Source organism: Drosophila tropicalis, unplaced genomic scaffold (assembly GCF_018151085.1).
Source record: "Drosophila tropicalis isolate 14030-0801.00 unplaced genomic scaffold, ASM1815108v1 contig_748, whole genome shotgun sequence".
Taxonomy (NCBI): Eukaryota; Metazoa; Arthropoda; class Insecta; order Diptera; family Drosophilidae; genus Drosophila; species Drosophila tropicalis.
The window spans coordinates 219,530-240,000 of NW_027173234.1; the positions used below are offsets into that span (position 1 = coordinate 219,530).

The 20,471-nt window shown below is 43.7% G+C and overlaps 2 protein-coding genes across 2 annotated transcripts in view; both read right to left on the reverse strand.

Moving 5' to 3' along the window:
• Positions 1 to 14,844: 14,844 nt before the first annotated feature.
• On the reverse strand, positions 14,845 to 17,029 carry LOC137579644 (uncharacterized). The gene is made up of 2 exons (XM_068293416.1): positions 15,050 to 17,029; positions 14,845 to 14,928 (listed from the first exon to the last, which is right to left on the reverse strand). The coding sequence occupies exons 1-2, from the start codon at positions 17,027 to 17,029 to the stop codon at positions 14,845 to 14,847; spliced, it is 2,064 nt and encodes a 687-aa protein (XP_068149517.1).
• Positions 17,030 to 18,324: 1,295 nt separating this feature from the next.
• LOC137579645 (uncharacterized) overlaps positions 18,325 to 20,471 on the reverse strand; it is a 6,730-nt gene continuing 4,583 nt past the window's right edge. Inside the window, exons 2-3 of the mRNA XM_068293417.1 lie at positions 19,286 to 19,436; positions 18,325 to 18,433 (exon numbers count right to left, since the gene is read on the reverse strand). Coding sequence (XP_068149518.1) covers positions 18,325 to 18,433; positions 19,286 to 19,436 — 260 coding nt within the window. The remainder of the gene's footprint in view (positions 18,434 to 19,285; positions 19,437 to 20,471) is intronic.

Genomic DNA, 20,471 nt, shown 5'->3' on the forward strand with positions numbered 1-20,471 from the left:
GGCGCTTCTTTGGTAGAGTCCGTGTCGGTCGCCTCGCCGTCACTGTCTGCCATTCAGGCTCTGTTTGTGGTTAGCGTGCGACAAAAAAGTTTCTCCCTGCAATTCTTTAATTCTGTCGACTTTTTTCTCTGAGAGCATTCGTAATGGCTCGCTTGCCTCCCTCCATTTCTGGCTTGACTACTCCAACTCATAATCGCTCATGACCGAGCACAGCTGATACCTGCACCACGAGTCGGCTATCCAGCTGTGGAAAAAATGTGTGAGAAAAAAGGAAAAAAAGGAAAACAAAGACCAAAAATATTTGTGTATATACGTATGTAAATATATATATTAGAAGAGATGGCTCAAACAAGGAGACACTTCTGTTAGTGTTATCGATGTCGATGATGGTGATAGGGGTGCGGCCACCCCACTACTACACACGCGCGCCTGAGATGCGAGGAGAGCAATGAACAGATGACCGCAGCAGACCCAGCAGGTTTTAAAACGAAATCGCGACCGGGTGCCAGGCGATTTCGGATAACCGTGAGTAGGCCTGCGTAGACAACACCGTCTCACACTGTCCGCTTTACTTTGTAGATAAGTTTTTTGCTACATGCCCGAACTCAAAGCATTTGAAGCATATTAGTGGTTCTACCTTGATCCTCACCCTACAGACTGACCATCCGATGCGAATTGTGCCCTCGCTAAGTAGCTTTTCGGCCAGCTCGGCTGGTAGTCGTTGTGTCGCTGTCTGCGTGTTGCCGTATGCCTTTCGTAGTCTTGGCGCTGCATCTGCTGGAATATCTCAGTTTTGCGATGCGAACACTGCTTTGAGCACATCGTCTGGCGTGTAAGCCCCCAGGATGTCTTTAATTTCTACAACGATCGCCTTTTTGGGAACTCGGACTACTGCGCTATCGCCAAGTGCATCTTGTATAGCCGCCTTTAGCCCCTGTGTGTTTTCGTTATCCTGTTTTACCATGTGGATGGTGATACCGCCGGCAGAACTTCTGTCTGTACTTCTGCAGAAAAACATTTGTTGTGATCAGCTCTGTGACTTGCTTGCTTGCAACTTCGCAGTTTATAAATATGACGTCTGGTCTAGGTCTCTTGTTTTTCTGACCTACAGTCTTCCATATTGGTGACATCCGACATCAACTCTCTGGGCGACATTCTAAGTCTTGGCTTTCTGCCAAAGATGGCCGCTGTTGCAACAATAAGAAACGTGTTGACCTGGAGAAATTAAGATGAATTCCACACTCACACAGCAAGAGAACATGGAAAAGGCGGGAGAAAGGCAGCGGGGCAGCCTTCCCTCCCGGGGGCCCAAAGCACGCCGGAATCCAGTGCAATCTGGCAGAGGTTTGTGACCATGTTGTTACTTGTGTATCTGTATGTGTATGTGATTTTTTTTTTTTTTTTGAATTCATTTATTTAAGAAAGGGTAGATAGAAGAATTTACAAAAGATTTAGCAAGATATGAAGTTGCGGAGAGGGAAAAGCGTGTGGGACTGCCAGCGGGGGTATTGCTTCACACGATCTTGCCTCCACCGCACATCCTCTTATCAGGTTCTTTTTGCCAGTTGTTCTTCGCTGCGCAGTTCCGCAATGATGACCGTTGCGAATTTGTTGAATCTCAATTTGCCTTCCGCAGTATGATTAGCGGTACCAGATTTGTTGCTGACGCCTGCACCCCGAGTACCACTTGCAGATTTCTTCTGAGAGTGTCGAAGCGGCCACAACTGAACAGAATGTGTTCAGCAGTCTCTTCCTCACCGTTGTTGCACCATGCAAGCCCAGCATGCCGGAATCTGTGAAGATAACTCCGAAAGCAACCGTGTCCGCTCAGTAGCTGTGTCAGGTTGGAGTTGACTTCGGCATGTCTCCTATTAAGCCATGCTTCGAGATTTCATTTTGACCTCCCGGCAAGCTTCACATCCATATTTTAAGCCACCACCTTTAACAATAGACTCCTTGATTCTGCCTGTGTAACTTGCACACTTAACGTTCTGGGGTCTTTTAGCAGACTTTGAGCGCACTGAGTCTATAGACGGATTCCATCTCCCGTGCATAAGATTTTGTGGCCATGGCCTCGGCCCAGACCGGAGCGCCCTTTGTGTTGCACATTAGACGCGATAAGGCAGCGCCGGTAGCCCTCGCTTTCTTTGCTGATTCATTGAGGTGGTCTTTGAACGTTAACCTGGAATCGATAAGTATGCCAAGGTACTTTATTGAGCTTTTGCTCATTATTTGCGCGGTGCCGGCCTGAATGGTTGCAGTCTCTACTTTCTTCCGACTGCTTACGAGCACTGCCTCAGTTTTATGTTCGGCCAAGTGAAGGCCCATTGTGGCCAACCACTGCTGAACTCGAAATATCGCGTTCGAGCAAACAGCTTCCACTTTGTTTGGATGTTTCGCCACGCAAACTAAGGCGATGTCGTCGGCAAAGCCAATGGTCTCAACTCCTTCAGGCATATTCAGGTTTAGCACTCCGTTGTACATTGCATTCCAGAGTAGCGGCCCCATGACAGAGCCCTGTGGAACTCCTCCGGTAATGCTATAATGTTTTCCTCCACCACATGCAACCATCTGTTGTTGAGGTAGCTGCTAACTGCCTCTAATATGCAGGACCATCTTGCCGAGTTGAAAGCATTTTTACCGTCTAGTGTGGCTATTAGGCAGTATTCTTTTGATCCGCCTTTCCATCTATCGCCTCAAATCTGCAATTTCTCCGTTCCACCAGAATACCGGTTTGTGGTGGCTTCTGAATGGTCTGGATTGGGCCATACTTGCCGTGCTGGCAGCAGCCAACATACTGCAGGCTTCGTTCGCCATTTCTTGTGCCGTGGTTGCTGTGAGACTTTGCCGCGACAGCATTGAAGAGAACGCCTGGGGGTCCAGCGTGTCTTCTTTGAAGGGCATGTCGATAGGGAGGGGGTGCGCTGCGTGCTGTCGTCTGTCCGCTTCACGGCCTATAGTAACACAGATCGCCTCATGGTCGCTCGCCGTGTAACAATTATCCAGTTTCCAGGCTGATGTCCTCGCAAGGCCACTGCTTACGTACGTAAGATCTATCACTGATCCCCTTCCAGCCCGGGGGAATTGCTTCGCAAAAACGTGTTGCTAACATACCTATCCGTTTCTTGCGCGTTCCTCTTGTCTGAGGACTTGACAGACCACACCCGCAAAGCCGCATACTGCGTCCCAGTTCGCCGATTCGGCCAGCATCGCTGTGACCAAGTTGTCAGGTGTAAGGGCGGTGTTGATCAGGTCTGCCACCCTTTGTCTCTCTTTGTTGAACCTGACGCATTCAAACAAGACGTGTCTTGCGTCTTCGACTGTGCTGCTACCGCAGACCAAGCAAAAAGGGTACATGCTCATGCCCAAACCGGTGCAGATATGATCTGCAGCATCCGTGACCTGAAAGCAGTTGTGTGAGTTGGAAGGAAACTTGCCCATGTTTTCTCTCCATCCACTCCTTTACGTTTGGGATGAGGAGATGCGTCCACCTTCCCTTGCTAGAGGCATCCCAGCGTCTTTGCCAAGTCACAAGACTCCGAATTCTCGCCTCAGAGCTAGCCTCTGGGTGTGCCGCGGCTGACAGCTACGGCGATCGCCTTGGCTTCATCGGCAAGTAGGTCGATTGGGATCATACTTGCAATTACCAACGCAGCGTCCTCCGAAACCGTCCTGAAAGCGCAGCACACTCGAAGTGCGCATAGGCCTCTACTGTATGACGGAACGTGAATAGCTTGCGACCATACTTGCGCTGAGTACAGAATCACTGACTTTAGAATGCTCGCTAGCAGCAGCCTGCGCTCCTGTTTCGGGCCTCTCGTATTTGGCATGATTCGGGACAAGGCCTGCCCAGTACTCGCCGCCTTGGTATGTACGTGATTCAGATGTTCCCGAAAGCATAGACGAGTGTCTATCCATACGCCCAGTTAACGTATAGCTCGCTTTGAGACAATCGCCGATCCCTCTACTAGTATCCTAGCAACTTCCACTGTCTTCCTACTACTAATCAGCACCGCCTCCGTTTTGTGCACCGCCAGTGAGAGACCGACTGAGTGAAGCCAGTTCGTAATTTTTTCAATTGCGCAGGATGCAAACGCTTCAGTCGTCGCAAGATCCTTGGCTACAATCACTAACGCCACGTCATCTGCGTATCCGATGGTTTCGCATCCTTGTGGTAGAGGGATCCTCAGAATTCCGTCGTACATTATATTCCACAGTAGCGGGCCCAGTACGGACCCTTGTGGAACCCCGGCAGAAATGTGGCGACTGTCGCAGCCCTCATTTGTGTTGAATCGCAGCACTCTTCCATCAAAATAACTCCGTATGATGGATTGCAAGTATAATGGCGCTTCCAGCCTACACACCGAGCCCAGGATGCAGCCCCAGTCCGCTGTATTGAAGGGGTTCTTAACGTCTATTGACGACCAGGCAGTATTTTTTAGAGCCGCCCTTCCACCGGGAGCCCTCGATTGCATTTGCAGCAATATTTACTACTTTGCTGATTGCATCTATCGTCGACCTTGCCTTCCGAAAGCCGAATTGGTTTTCCGATAGGCCATTGCTCCTGCTGATCAGATCGTTTAACCTGTTGATTAGTCCTTCCATAGATTGTGTCTATTAGGCATATCGGTCTGTAGGAGGATGCTACGTCAGGTGGCTGTCCCGGCTTTGGCAGCAAAACCAGTTTTTGAATCTTCCACTGCGATGGAAAAACTCCCTCCAATAAGCATTTATTGAAAGTTTCAACAAATGCTTCTGGGCGTAGCGTCATAGCCAGTTTGACGGCGCGTTTCGGGAATAAGTCCGGGCCTGGGGCCTTGCCGGGCTTAAGCGATTTGGCTGCGACTAGGATTTCTTCTGTGGAGACTGCATCGATGGTAGAAAGCCTTGCAGGTGCAGGCTTGGAAAGAGAGCGTCGACTATTTTTTTGAGGTCTGCGGCATCTGTTGGCGCGGATTGCCGGTTTGCATGGATTCGCTTCACTACTAGTTTATAGGCCTTACCCCAGGGGTCGTGTTCAGCTGAGTCACACAGTTTGAGGAAAACCTTTTTTTTGGCTGCAAGGATGGCCTTCTTCAGGGATTTTCTCGCTTGGCTAAAAGTGGAGTGCATCTGTGGCCAGTTTACATCCAGTCGCTTACTTGCCCTTTGGTAACGCCTTCTTGCGATTAGGCAAGCCCTCCGTAGATCTCCAATTTCATCGTTCCACCAGAAGACTGGTTGGTGATGTTTATTAAAGGATCTGGAGCGGGCCATACTCGCATCGCAGGCTGATGCCAGCATGCCACATAGCTGGTCTGCCATGCCTTGAGCAGATCCCGCAGCCAGCGTCGCATCGTAAATTGCAGCTGAAAATGCCTGAGTGTTAAGCGTGTCAGCTTTGTATGGTAATTCCACTGCCTGGGTACGCGTCTGTTGTGGTCGGGCTGCCTGTCCTCGGGTCGGGGAAAAAATGATGGCCTCATGGTCGCTGGCGGTGTAGTTGTCATCCAGCCGCCAATGAGGCTAGCGACTCTAAAACGGCGCGCCCACGATCATTTGTTATGCTGCTGCCCCATTCCTGGGCCCACGCATTGAAATCTCCAGCTATTACGAACGGGCTGTGCGCTCTCGCGTCCTCCGCTAGTTCGTCTAGCGATTCGCAGAAGTCCAGATAGTCTAGACTAGGCGGGAAATAGCAACTGTAGATCCACTTGCCGTTTATTAAGGCTCTGACGAAATGCCCGCCAGCTAGCCTCGACCGCAGTTGTGCATTAGGACTGCCACATGCCCAAAGCACGGCCTTGCCGGAATTGCTGCATATCCAGTTCTCAGCAGACATCCTACGAAAAGGCTCGCTATGATTGCACCGTCAGTCCTCGTTTCGCGTACCCGCTGCTTCAGCAGCTCGTGAGCCGCTTCGCAGTGATTCATGTTTAATTGGATGAAATTAAACATAGCGTTTTCGTGGGGCCGGCTTCTCTTGCCCGCTTGCATTTGAGGATGGACACCTAAGGCTGCCAGCTATATGTGCCCGCTCGGTGACACCTCTGGCTGCGCATAGGCAACAGTTGGCATTATTTGTGCAGTCTCTTACTTTGTGGTCCTTGCTGCCACATTTTAAACACCAATTCGTCCTGTCAATCGGGGCTTGACATCGAGCCGCTACGTGCCCAAATGCCAGGCATCTGTAGCATCTGATTGCGTCCTGGTTGAGCCTAACTCTGCATACTGAGTAGCCGATCTTTAGCTGCCCCGCTTTCAAAATTGGTTCTGCCATGTTTGCCGGAAGGCATAGAATTGCCTTTTGGGATCCGCCATAGGAAGGACGCAAGCTTTTTATATCATCTTCTGTCACTTTTAGACTTAGCTGCATCGATACTGCTTGGCATATTTCTGCTTTGGTGGCCTCTTCATCCATTTCCAGCACGTCCAATCTGACAAGATTTGCCAACGATTTAGCCTCGACTTGGCCTTCAAGTGCCGAGTCGATGTCCTGCTGTATCTTGCTGACGTTTTCAGCGCCGACTTGGTTTAGCTCTAGCAAGAGATCACCTTTTGCAGTACGCCTCACCTTTTGTACACTTTCGCCAACAGCCTGCAACTTTGCATCCTGGCTTCTGGTCACCAGCTTCAACATATCGCTGTATGACATGCCGCCCTTGCTTTGTACCAGAATAGCGGCAGGACGCTTTTTCGGAACTGCTCGCTTTGCCGGTTTAGGTGACACTATTTGCCAGTCAGTACTGTGCCGCTGCTGGTGCTTCTGCTGATGCACCGGTTCTGCTCCCACTCCTGGGCTTGCTACCTTTGGTTTTGCCGCTTTGTGGACCTCTGGCACCTTTTCCGATACCTCTACTGTCGGTGCTGCTTCTACACAGTTTGTGTGTTTTGCAACAAAGACGCTGATTGCTTCGTGCAACACCTTTAGCCTAATGTTTGTCATTTATTTGACGTTGCCGCTTTACCTAGCCCTTGGAGGCATCTTCCACTTGTTTCTCCTCATCGGCGTTTTTCTTTGCCTCGCTCAAAGGGCTGGTGGTTTCAATTATGTGCTGCAACAGAGATCCCATTTCCTCGATTTCATTTGGGGAACCTGCCTCCTTTCAATAGATCCATCTGCTCTTACGCTGCTACTGGCGACATCAGCATCTGCCGTGTTACACTTTGGGGCAACGGATGCTCTGCTAGATAATATCGATAACGATATTAGTTGGATAGATATCGATAGATAGTCAATCGGAAAGGGAGAAGAGCTTGAGTTGCTGGACGAAGAGGTTGTGTTGGTCTCGTTAAATTAAAAGTGTTCAATAAGATGGTTTCTTTTTCTTTTGTTAATAATTAAATAAAAATGATAAGCTAAGATACATAAATAAAACAAAGTGGTGTGAAGAGTATATTTTATTCTGGTCCAGTGGACTCAGCCTTACTACAATTTGGGGGCTCAACCGGGATAGTAACAAAGAGCGAGTGAGAGAGAAAATGAAGAAATCGCGCGTAATTGCAAGAGTGACGCCAACATAAGGAAACATGAGAGCAAGCGAGACAAAATAAAATGCGTGCTTTAATTTCACCACCGAAAGACAAGAGGCGAACACATGAGAAATAACAACAAAGACGAAAAGATGAGTAACGCTTAAAGACGACAATTTTGTTCAGAGAGGAACAAAATGAGAAAAAGCAAGAACAAAGACGAAAATATTTAAAAAGACGAACAACTTCCCAAAGACGTAAATTTGTTCAGAGACGAACACGAAGAGCATCAAAAGACGAAAGACGACAAAAATTTGTTCAGAGAGGGACAAAACGAGGAGAAAAATTTAACTTGCTTGGATTCGGCGCTATCCAATCATTCATGCAAGCCAAGAAGTAACCTGGTGCGGACTAGTAGTCACACGGAGAGTGGCTGCTAATACGAGGAGTACCAGATCAAGACGAGACGACCCGATTCACCACTACATGCACAGTCAGAAGGCATCATCCATCCAACATTGTGTGTGTGTGAGTGAGAAGAAGCTAAGACGTAAAGAAGACGACTGCGTAAAGAAGATCACGAGAAACGGACAACATAGACGTAAAATAACCAGGGCTACATCGCAAGTACATTTATTTTTAATACTAACAATAGTTAAAAGTTTTGAAATAAGAGAACAGACGAATTACAATTTTTGAAACAAGAAAAGATGATTTAAAAGTTGTGAAATAAGAGAACAATGAATTACAATTTTTAAAAATAAGAAAAGAAGATTAAAAATTTTGGAAAAAAAAAGTTGATCTAAAAGTTTTGAATAATAGAAAAGATGAATTACAATTTTTAAAATAAGAAAAGAGGATTTAAAATTTTGAAAATAAGAAAAGATTTAAATTTTGAAAAAGAGATTTAAATTTTTCGAATTAGAGAAAGAGAAATAAGAAAAGACGAACTACGTGTTTTGGAAAATAAGTAAGAAAGAAAAATTCAACAAAGAGGAATTAGAATATTTGTAATCATATAAACTAACATCTAATTTAAACACTAATTTAAATTATTTTGTAATCAATATTTTTACACATGTTGTATAACGAGATCACCGAACTGACCGTCGCAGGGTTAAACGAAAAGTTAAAAGAGCTGAATTTAAGTGTAAAAGGCAACAAACCTGAATTAAGAGAGAGATTAATTTCATATTTTGATTTAGACACGAACGAGGAATCCTTATATTCAGAAGCTAATACCAGTATTCAAGGCGAAGTTGAAGAAGTTGAGAGAGAAGTGACAATGGCGTTCACATTAAAAGATATTCGTGATTCGTTGACAGAGTTTGATGGGAGCAACAAAAATGATGTATTAGAATGGCTTTCAGACTTTGAGGGTACTGCTGTAACAGTACAATGGAGTGATCTTCAGAAATTTATCTATGGTAGACAGCTGTTGACAGGAGCGGCTAAGTTGTTCGTAAATAGTCAAGAGGGTATAACAAGTTGGGGTACACTTAAGAGCGCGCTACAAAAGAAGTTCACAAGCAATTAGAGAGTAGAAAGAAGAAATACAACGAGAGTCTGGTTGAGTACTTTTATCTAATGAAGAGTATAGCCAAAAGAGGCAGCTTAGATGAGGAAAGCATTGTCGAATACATCATTGAGGGTATCCCTGACTCTAAAATGAATAAAAACGTTCTTTACCAAGCGAGAGATTTGAAGGAATTACGAGAGAAACTAACGATGTACGAGAAATATGCTTCCAACCAAGAGTCTAAAACAAAACCACGATTTGGAAAGCTGCAATCGAGGAATACTTTGGAGGATTTCAAATGCTTTAAATGTGGAGGAAAGAATCACGTCGCTAAGAATTGTAAAGACAATTTCAAATGTTTTAAATGTAATCAGATGGACCACAAAGCTAATCAGTGTGAGGCAAGGAACACAAAAGAAACTAAGAAGGATAATACAAATTATCAACAAATGACATTTAAGTTTAATCGTTCCTTTAAGGACGTTCCAATAGGCAATAGAGTATTATCTGCTCTGTTTAATTCAGGCAGTGATCTTTCCCGGTTAACTTAAACCGTGAATGCAAGGAGGTAATTGGCGTTGGAGGGAAAAAGGGGTTTTTCAATATCAAAACAGAGTTAGATGGCAACGCTGTAGAAATAGACTTTCATGTTGTTCGGGATAAAGACACATTGTATAAAGAAGAGATCAGCAATGATGTTCTGGAAAACTTGAATGTTACTATTGGAAGAAAACGAATCGTGTTCCACAAAGAAGACGAAATACCAAAGCCAATAAGCCGAGAAGTGCAAACTAAGACAAACATTTCTGAATTGCAGACAACGTTTGAGAGAATTATGACAATGACCTTGGATGAAGACGCTCCACTGGAAATTGATCTCATCCATTTAGACGAAGGTATAAAATCAGATATATTAGAAATGTTGAAGTCAAATAAACCGGTAAAGCCTACTAGTTCGCCAGTGGAAATGAAGATTGTGGTAACAGATGATATTCCAATTTCTCAAAGGCCAAGACGTTTACCATATCAGGATCAAGTGATAGTGAATCAGCAGATAAAGGAATGGATGGAGGCTGGAATCGTTCGTCAAAGCTTTTCCGAGTATTCATCTCCTGTGGTGCTAGTTTCAAAAAAAGATGGCAAGAAAAGATTATGCTGTGATTACAGGAAGCTGAATCAGAAAATAATAAAAGACAATTTTCCGACAGCATTAATTGACGACGTTTTGCATAAACTGCAGAGAGGAAAGGTGTTTACAACCCTCGATTTATGCAATGGATTCTTCCACGTTCCCGTAGACGAAAGCTCACGGAAGTTTACATCGTTTGTTACTCAAAACGGCGAGTTCGAGTTTAATTTCGTGCCATTTGGGATATCCAATACGCCAGCTGTATTCATGAGATACATATTTGCAGTCTTAAGGCCACTTATCGATGAAATGACTGTTATTTTGTACATGGATGACATTATCATACCATCAGGTGATGAGGAAGATGGATTAAGTAAGCTGAAAAGAGTATTAAATCTAGCCGAGACTTCAGGACTGAAAATTAAATGGGAAAAATGTCAATTTTTACAAAGCCGAGTCAATTTTCTAGGATACATAATTGAAAATTCGACTATTAAACCGTGCAGAGAAAAGACTATGGCTGTCCCAAGAGACAAAAAGGGCTTACAAAGGTTCTTAGGTCTTACTTCGTATTTTCGCCGATTCGTGAAAGACTTTGCAACAATCGCTAGGCCGTTGACGAATATAATGAAAAGATATGTACCATTCATGATGAATGAAGAAGCACTTGCATCCGTTAGACAGTTAAAAGTAGGTTTGTCAAATCCGCCAGTATTACGTTTGTTTGATCCGATGGGTATAACCGAAGTTCACTGTGACGCTGGTATGTATGGTTATGGCGCTATGTTACTACAATTTAATTCTGAAGACCAGAATTTTTATCCTGTGGAGTACATGAGTCGTAAGACTACACCAGCAGAGGAGAAGTATCACTCATATGAGTTGGAAGTACTCGCCATAATTCAGGCTTTGTCAAAGTGGAGGGTTTACGTGCTTGGGAAGAAGATAAAAATCGTTACAGATTGTAATGCATTCGCAATGACGATTAAAAAAAAAGAAGTGCCTTTAAGAGTGGCTCGATGGGCGATATTTTGACTTCAAGATCGAACATCGACCTGGAACTAAAATGAAACACGTGGATGCGTTAAGCAGAATTCATTGCTTATTGCTCGAAAATTCTCTGAGACACAAGATACAACAGGCTCAGCTTTTGGATGAATGGATTATTGCGGTTAGAAAGGTATTATAAAACCGGACATATGACGACTTTTATTTGCAGTATGATATTTTACACAAAGACCCGATTAAAGAACTTATAGTTATACCGTCGGCAATGGAAAGAGAAATCATAACTATGGCGCACCGCCAGGGGCATTTTGGAATTAAGAAGACCATAGATGTCCTAGGAAAAGATTATTATATATCGAACGTTGCCAGCAAAGTCGAGGTGGTTATCAAATCGTGTGTGGAGTGCATTGTGAGCGAACAGAAGCATGGAAGGAAGGAAGGATTTTTAAATGTCATCGACAAAGGTGATGAGCCATTGACAACGTTTCACCTAGATCACATAGGCCCCATGGAATCGACAAAAAGCAGTATAAACATGTTTTGGTCATAGTAGATGCTTTCTCCAAGTTCGTCTGGCTATATCCCACTAAGAGCACAGGATCTGAAGAAGTTGTTGATCGTCTGCAGAGACAATCGGAAGTATTCGGGAACCCGAAACGTTTTATAACTGACCGAGGAACTGCTTTCACTTTCAACATGTTTAAAGAATACTGTACCTCCCAAAAGATTCAGCATTTACTTATTGCTACAGGAGTACCCCGTGGAAATGGGCAAGTCGAGCGTCTTAATAGGACTCTTTCAACGCTATTGACCAAGTTATGTGCAGAGGAACCCAAGTCCTGGTATAAAAACGATGGCAGGGTACAACAGTTCATCAACTCTTCGCCACCACGGAGTACTGAAATGAGAACGACATATGATCAAGAGTTAAAGTCCCAGTTAGAGGAAGAATTACTTATAGAGTTGCAACGGGAGAAAGATGAAATTAGTAGATTAGCAAAAGATAATATAGCAAAAATACAGGAAGAAAATCGTAAGTCATATAACAAATTCAGAAAGTCCGAAACAGAATACGAAGTGGGCGATATGGTTGCTATAAAGCGTACCCAGTTTGGAGCAGGGCTGAAGCTTAAGAAGAATTATCTAGGGCCGTATAAAATTGTTAGGAAGTTGAGACATGGTAGATACTCAGTGGAGAAATTAGTAGATTAGCAAAAGATAATATAGCAAAAATACAGGAAGAAAATCGTAAGTCATATAACAAATTCAGAAAGTCCGAAACAGAATACGAAGTGGGCGATATGGTTGCTATAAAGCGTACCCAGTTTGGAGCAGGGCTGAAGCTTAAGAAGAATTATCTAGGGCCGTATAAAATTGTTAGGAAGTTGAGACATGGTAGATACTCAGTGGAGAAGATTGGGGATGGTGAGGGCCCAAATAGGACCAATACCGTAGCGGAGTACCTGAAGATGTGGAATCCATCATTCGGGACGAATGAGGCTGTAGAATGGCCGAATGTAGGATTGCGTGAGAACCGCTAATGGTATCAGAATGCCGATAACGATATTAGTTGGATAGATATCGATAGATGGTCAATCGGAAAGGGAGAAGAGCTTGAGTTGCTGGACGAAGAGGTTGTGTTGGTCTCGTTAAATTAAAAGTGTTCAATAAGATGGTTTCTTTTTCTTTTGTTAATAATTAAATAAAAATGATAAGCTAAGATACATACATAAAAGCAAAGTGGTGTGAAGAGTATATTTTATTCTGGTCCAGTGGACTCGCCTTACTACATTTTGGGGGCTCAACCGGGATAGGAACAAAGAGCGAGTGAGAGAGAAAACTTTATGAAGAAATCGCGCGTAATTGCAAGAGTGACGCCAACATAAGGAAACATGAGAGCAAGCGAGACAAAATAAAATGCGTGCTTTAATTTCACCACCGAAAGACAAGAGGCGAACACATGAGAAATAACAACAAAGACGAAAAGATGAGTAACGCTTAAAAGCGACAATTTTGTTCAGAGAGGAACAAAATGAGAAAAAGCAAGAAAAAAAGACGAAAATATTTAAAAAGACGAACAACTTCCCAAAGACGAAAATTTGTTCAGAGACGAACACGAAGAGCATCAAAAGACGAAAGACGACAAAAATTTGTTCAGAGAGGGACGAAACGAGGAGAAAAATTTAACTTGCTTGGATTCGGCGCTATCCAATCATTCATGCAAGCCAAGAAGTAACCTGGAGCGGACTAGGAGTCACACGGAGAGTGGCTGCTAATACGAGGAGTACCAGATCAAGACGAGACGACCCGATTCACCACTACATGCACGGTCAGAAGGCATCATCCATCCAACATTGTGTGTGTGTGAGTGAGAAGAAGCTAAGACGTAAAGAAGACGACTGCGTAAAGAAGATCACGAGAAACGGACAACATAGACGTAAAATAACCAGGGCTACATCGCAAGTACATTTATTTTTAATACTAACAATAGTTAAAAGTTTTGAAATAAGAGAACAGACGAATTACAATTTTTGAAACAAGAAAAGATGATTTAAAAGTTGTGAAATAAGAAAACAATGAATTACAATTTTTAAAAATAAGAAAAGATTAAAAATTTTGGAAAAAAGAAAAGTTGATCTAAAAGTTTTGAATAATAGAAAAGATGAATTACAATTTTTAAAATAAGAAAAGAGGATTTAAAATTTTGAAAATAAGAAAAGAAGATTTAAAATTTTGAAAAAAAGATTTAAAATTTTCGATTCAGAGAAAGAGAAATAAGAAAAGACGAACTACGTGTTTTGGAAAATAAGTAAGAAAGAAAAATTCAACAAAGAGGAATTAGAATATTTGTAATCATATAAATTAACATCTAATTTAAACACTAGTTTAAATTATTTTGTAATCAATATTTTTACACATGTTGTATAACGAGATCACCGAACTGACCGTCGCAGGGTTAAAAGAAAAGTTAAAAGAGCTGAATTTAAGTGTAAAAGGCAACAAACCTGAATTAAAAGAGAGATTAATTTCATATTTTGATTTAGACACGAACGAGGAATCCTTATATTCAGAAGCTAATTCCAGTATTCAAGGCGAAGTTGAAGAAGTTGAGAGAGAAGTGACAATGGCGTTCACATTAAAAGATATTCGTCATTCGTTGACAGAGTTTGATGGGAGCAACAAAAAGGATGTATTAGAATGGCTTTCAGACTTTGAGGGTACTGCTGTAACAGTACAATGGAGTGATCTTCAGAAATTTATCTATGGTAGACAGCTGTTGACAGGAGCGGCTAAGTTGTTCGTAAATAGTCAAGAGGGTATAACAAGTTGGGGTAGACTTAAGAGTAGTATTTTTTAGGGCCGCCCTTCCACCGGGAGCCCTCGATTGCATTTGCAGCAATATTTACTACTTTGCTGATTGCATCTATCGTCGACCTTGCCTTCCGAAAGCCGAATTGGTTTTCCGAGAGGCCATTGCTCCTGCTGATCAGATCGTTTAACCTGTTGATTAGTCCTTCCATAGATTGTGTCTATTAGGCATATCGGTCTGTAGGAGGATGCTACGTCAGGTGGCTGCCCCGGCTTTGGCAGCAAAACCAGTTTTTGAATCTTCCACTGCGATGGAAAAACTCCCTCCAATAAGCATTTATTGAAAGTTTCAACAAATCCTTCTGGGCGTAGCGTCATAGCCAGTTTGACGGCGCGATTCGGGAATAAGTCTGGGGCCTTGCCGGGCTTAAGCGATTTGGCTGCGACTAGGATTTCTTCTGTGGAGACTGCATCGATGGTAGAAAGCCTTGCAGGTGCGATAGGCGATGCGCTAAAATAGTTCGATAGGCTTGGAAAGAGATCGTCGATTATTTTTTTGAGGTCTGCGGCATCTGTTGGCGCGGATTGCCGGTTTGCATGGATTCGCTTCACTACTAGTTTATAGGCCTTACCCCAGGGGTCGTGTTCAGCTGAGTCACACAGTTTGAGGAAAACCTCTTTTTGGCTGCAAGGATGGCCTTCTTCAGGGATTTTCTCGCTGGATAATGCCAGCATGCCACATAGCTGGTCTGCCATGCCTTGAGCAGATCCCGCAGCCAGCGTCGCATCGTAAATTGCAGCTGAAAATGCCTGAGTGTTAAGCGTGTCAGCTTTGTATGGTAATTCCACTGCCTGGGTACGCGTCTGTTGTGGTCGGGCTGCCTGTCCTCGGGTCGGGAAAAAATGATGGCCTCATGGTCGCTGGCGGTGTAGTTGTCATCCCACCGCCATGCAGCAAATCTCGCCAAGCTGTTACTGACGAAGGTAAGGTCGATTATTGATCCTCTGCCTGCGCTGTTAAACGTATTGCGAGAGCCGCAGTTTAAAAGTGCGACGTCTAATGAGGCTAGCGACTCTAAAACGGCGCGCCCACGATCATTTGTTATGCTGCTGCCCCATTCCTGGGCCCACGCATTGAAATCTCCAGCTATTACGAACGGGCTGTGCGCTCTCGCGTCCTCCGCTAGTTCGTCCAGCGACTCGCAGAAGTCCAGATAGTCTAGACTAGGCGGGAAATAGCAACTGTAGATCCACTTGCCGTTTATTAAGGCTCTGACGAAATGCCCGCCTGCTAGCCTCGACCGCAGTTGTGCATTAGGACTGCCACATGCCCAAAGCACGGCCTTGCCGGAATTGCTGCATATCCAGTTCTCAGCAGACATCCTACGAAAAGGCTCGCTTATGATTGCCACGTCAGTCCTCGTTTCGCGTACCCGCTGCTTCAGCAGCTCGTGAGCCGCTTCGCAGTGATTTAATTTGATGAAATTAAACATAGCGGCCGGCTTCTCTTGCCCGCTTGCATTTGCGGATGGACACCTAAGGCTGCCAGCTATATGTGCCCGCTCGGTGACACCTCTGGCTGCGCATAGGCAACAGTTGGTATTATTTGTGCAGTCTCTTACTTTGTGGTCCTTGCTGCCACATTTTAAACACCAATTCGTCCTATCAATCGGGTCTTGACATCGAGCCGCTACGTGCCCAAATGCCAGGCATCTGTAGCATCTGATTGCGTCCTGGTTGAGCCTAACTCTGCATACTGAGTAGCCGATCTTAAGCTGCCCCGCTTTCAAAATTGGTTCTGCCATGTTTGCTGGAAGGCATAGAATTGCCTTTCGGGATCCGCCATAGGAAGGACGCAAGCTTTTTATATTATCTTCTGTCACTTTTAGACTTAGCTGCATCGATACTGCTTGGCATATTTCTGCTTTGGTGGCCTCTTTATTCATTTCCAGCACGTCCAATCTGACAAGATTTGCCAACGATTCAGCCTCGACTTGGCCTTCAAGTGCCGAGTCGATGTCCTGCTGTCTCTTGCTGACGTTTTCACCGCCGACTTGGTTTAGCTCTAGCAAGAGATCACCTTTTGCAGTACGCCTCACCTTTTGTACACTTTTGCCAACAGCCTGCAACTTTGCATCCTGGCTTCTGGTCTCCAGCTTCAACATATCGCTGTATGACATGCCGCCCTTGCTTTGTACCAGAATAGCGGCAGGACGCTTTTTCGGAACTGCTCGCTTTGCCGGTTTAGGTGCCACTATTTGCCAGTCAGTACTGTGCCGCTGCTGGTGCTTCTGCTGATGCACCGGTTCTGCTCCCACTGCTGGGCTTGCTACCTTTGGTTTTGCCGCTTTGTGGACCTCTGGCACCTTTTCCGATACCTCTACTGTCGGTGCTGCTTCTACACAGTTTGTGTGTTTTGCAACAAAGACGCTGATTGTTTCGTGCAACACCTTTAGCCTAATGAACTGACGCCTTAGTTTGTCATTTATATGACATTGCCGCTTTACCTCGCCCTTGGAGGCATCTTCCACTTGTTTCTCCTCATCGGCATTTTTCTTTGCCTCGCTCAAAGGGCTGGTGGTTTCAATTATGTGCTGCAACAGAGATCCCATTTCCTCGATTTCATCATCAATCGTGACGCCACGCTGTTGCCCTGACTTGACTCTTTTTGGAAAATTTTCGCCTGGGGAACCTGCTTCCTTTCTGACGCGCTTTGCTGGGGCATGCAAAGAACTCGTATGCCCGACAGAGTTGTCGTAGCCGCCGGTGACGCTGCTACTAAGCCGCTCTGCAGTGCCACAGTAGATCCATCTGCTCTTACGCTGCTACTGGCACTGACATCAGCTTCTGCCGTGTTGCACTTTGGGGCAACGGCTGCTCTGCTCGATAATATCGATAACGATATTAGTTGGATAGATATCGATAGATAGTAAATCGGAAAGGGAGAAGAGCTTGAGTTGCTGGACGAAGAGGTTGTGTTGGTCTCGTTAAATTAAAAGTGTTCAATAAGATGGGGTCTTTTTCTTTTGTTAATAATTAAATAAAAATGATAAGCTAAGATACATACATAAAAGTAAAGTGGTGTGAAGAGTATATTTTATTCTGGTCCAGTGGACTCAGCCTTACTACATATATATATATATATAAAATATAAATATAAATATATTTAAATTATTTCAAGTGGCTGACGGCACAGCCTGGGATCGAGGTGGCCGCTGGCTTACCGGCACCGCTTGCGATCAGTTGTTCGCCGCGAGGCCGAAAAGTCTGCTATAAACTGCTGGAGCTTGGTTTAGGGGAAGAGGGGAGCTTAAAAGCTCGGGTTGTTGCGGTGCAAAAGCTCTGCTCGGTGGTGATGGGGATCCAAGAGCGGCTTGGCAGGGCCGACCGAAAACAGCAGAAGATTCCAGATCACAGATACCAGGAGGGATGGGTAACTGTAGCACCGTGAGTAGCGATTCGCGTTTAATGGAAATACCACTGAACAATTCTTTTGTAGGATAAAAGACGGGTTTAAAACGCGACCAGAAACAGAGAGCGACGACCAGCGACGTGTATCCCTGTAGAGTGTATCTTCCTGTCCATGAATGTGTATGTGTATGTGTGTGTGTATGTGTATGTGTATGAGTATGTGCATTGTTTAACAAACATTAACAAAAAGAACGAACAAAAGAAACATATAATTGGGATAGACTTTAAATCTGCTGTCCTTTGTGGAACGGCGTAGAGGCAGTGCTTCGCTAAGGTTTTGGCAGAGTTTAGAGTGCGCCCGATCTTTGGCGTTCAGCTACACGCAGGCTGCGCATAACTATGCCTACAAAAGCGTTGATGGCGTTCCAATTGCTTGGACTTGCCAACATTTGATCTGCGAAGTTTCCCACGCATAATGAATTGCCGATATTTGTTGTTAAATTTTGCCGTTCTCTGGCAAAGAGGCTACAGGTGAACAGCACATGCTCTGCATCCTCAGTGAATCCTTCTCCGCATGGGCATGTTGGCTCCGCTTCGTGGCCAACCTGTGTAAATATTGTCGAAAACAACCATGTCCACTAAGGGCTTGTGTCAAGTAGAAGTTGACCTCTCCATGCTTTCTTGCTGTCCATCGACTAATGTCGGGAATAAGGCGATGCGTCCATCTTCCCTTCTCAGATTGGTCCCAGCGAGATTGCCAAAGTGTTTGGGTTTTGTTTTTGGCCGCCACCCGAGCGTCATTTTTAGTTATTCCTCTAGCCACTCCATTTGCGACGGTTGCCTGTTCCTTCACAAGCAGATCAATTGGCGCCATTCCTGCTATTACTAATGCCGCATCATCCGAGACTGTGCGGAATGCGCTGCATACTCGTAAAGCGAAGAGGCGATATGTTGATCAGGCATTAAATCAACTAGGCATCAGGCATTAGATCGATGCTATAGCTCGCAACGGTCATGACGTGCGCCCATATTGGTGCTGCGTACAATATAATTGATCTGGTCACGCTCATCAATAACATGCGTCTCTCCGGTTTTGGTCCTCTCGTGTTTAACATGATGCGAGAGAGAGCCCGTATCGATTCTGAAGCCTTAAGCTGGAGGTGTGTGAGGTGCTCTCGGAATGATAGCCGTGTATCTATCCATACGCCAAGGTATCGTATGTCTCTTTTTGATTCGATGGTAGTACCTTCTACCTGAATTTTCGCAATTTCGACCTTTTTCCTGCTGGAAATATGCACCGCCGCGGTCTTGTGGGCAGCCAAAGTCAAGCTTACTGAGCTCAACCACTCTGTAATTCGGGTCAATGCCGTGTTTGCAGCTTCTTCGACGTTATGCTGCTCTTTTGAAACAACCACTAGTGCGACGTAGTGTTCCATAACAGAGGGCCCAAGACTGACCCCTGGGAGACTCCTGCGGACACACTGCGTACTTCTGGTCCTGTTGAGGTGGCATATCGCAATTGCCTATCCGCGAAATAGCTCCAAATAATGGCTTGAAGGTATGCAGGGACTCTGAAGTGGCTTATGGAATCTAGAATGCATCCCCAGTCTGCGGAGTTAAATGTATTTTTGATGTCCAGGGTTACCATTAGGCAATATTCCTTGTTACCTCCCTTCCACCGGACGCCATCTATAGCGTTCGAGGCAATATTTGCGACTTTATTTATTGCATCAGTGGTAGAACGCGCCTTCCGAAATCCATATTGTGTGTGATGTATATGTGTATGTGTATGTGTATGTGTATGTGTATGTGTATGTGTATGTGTATGTGTATGTGTATGTGTATGTGTATGTGTATGTGTATGTGTATGTGTATGTGTATGTGTATGTGTATGTGTATGTATGTGTGTATGTGTATGTGTATGTGTATGTGTATGTGTATGTGTATGTGTATGTGTATGTGTATGTGTATGTGTATGTGTATGTGTATGTGTATGTGTGTATGTGTATGTGTATGTGTATGTGTATGTGTATGTATATGTATATGTATATGTATATGTATATGTATATGTATATGTATATGTATATGTATATGTATATGTATATGTATATGTATATGTATATGTATATGTATATGTATATGTATATGTATATGTATATGTATATGTATATGTATATGTATATGTATATGTATATGTATATGTATATGTATATGTATATGTATATGTATATGTATATGTATATGTATATGTATATGTATATGTATATGTATATGTATATGTATATGTATATGTATATGTATATGTATATGTATATGTATATGTATATGTATATGTATATGTATATGTATATGTATATGTATATGTATATGTATATGTATATGTATATGTATATGTATATGTATATGTATATGTATATGTATATGTATATGTATATGTATATGTATATGTATATGTATATGTATATGTATATGTATATGTATATGTATATGTATATGTATATGTATATGTATATGTATATGTATATGTATATGTATATGTATATGTATATGTATATGTATATGTATATGTATATGCATATGTATATGTATATGTATATGTATATGTATATGTATATGTATATGTATATGTATATGTATATGTAT

Excerpts from the sequence above, each read along its gene's own strand:
- LOC137579644 (XM_068293416.1), bottom strand. The coding sequence starts at position 17,029 with ATGGGATCTCTGTTGCAGCACATAATTGAAACCACCAGCCCTTTGAGC. Across the intron at positions 14,929-15,049 it reads AGCTGAACACGACCCCTGGG|CGCATCGCCTATCGCACCTG; the intron begins GTAAGGCCTATA and ends GAACTATTTTAG.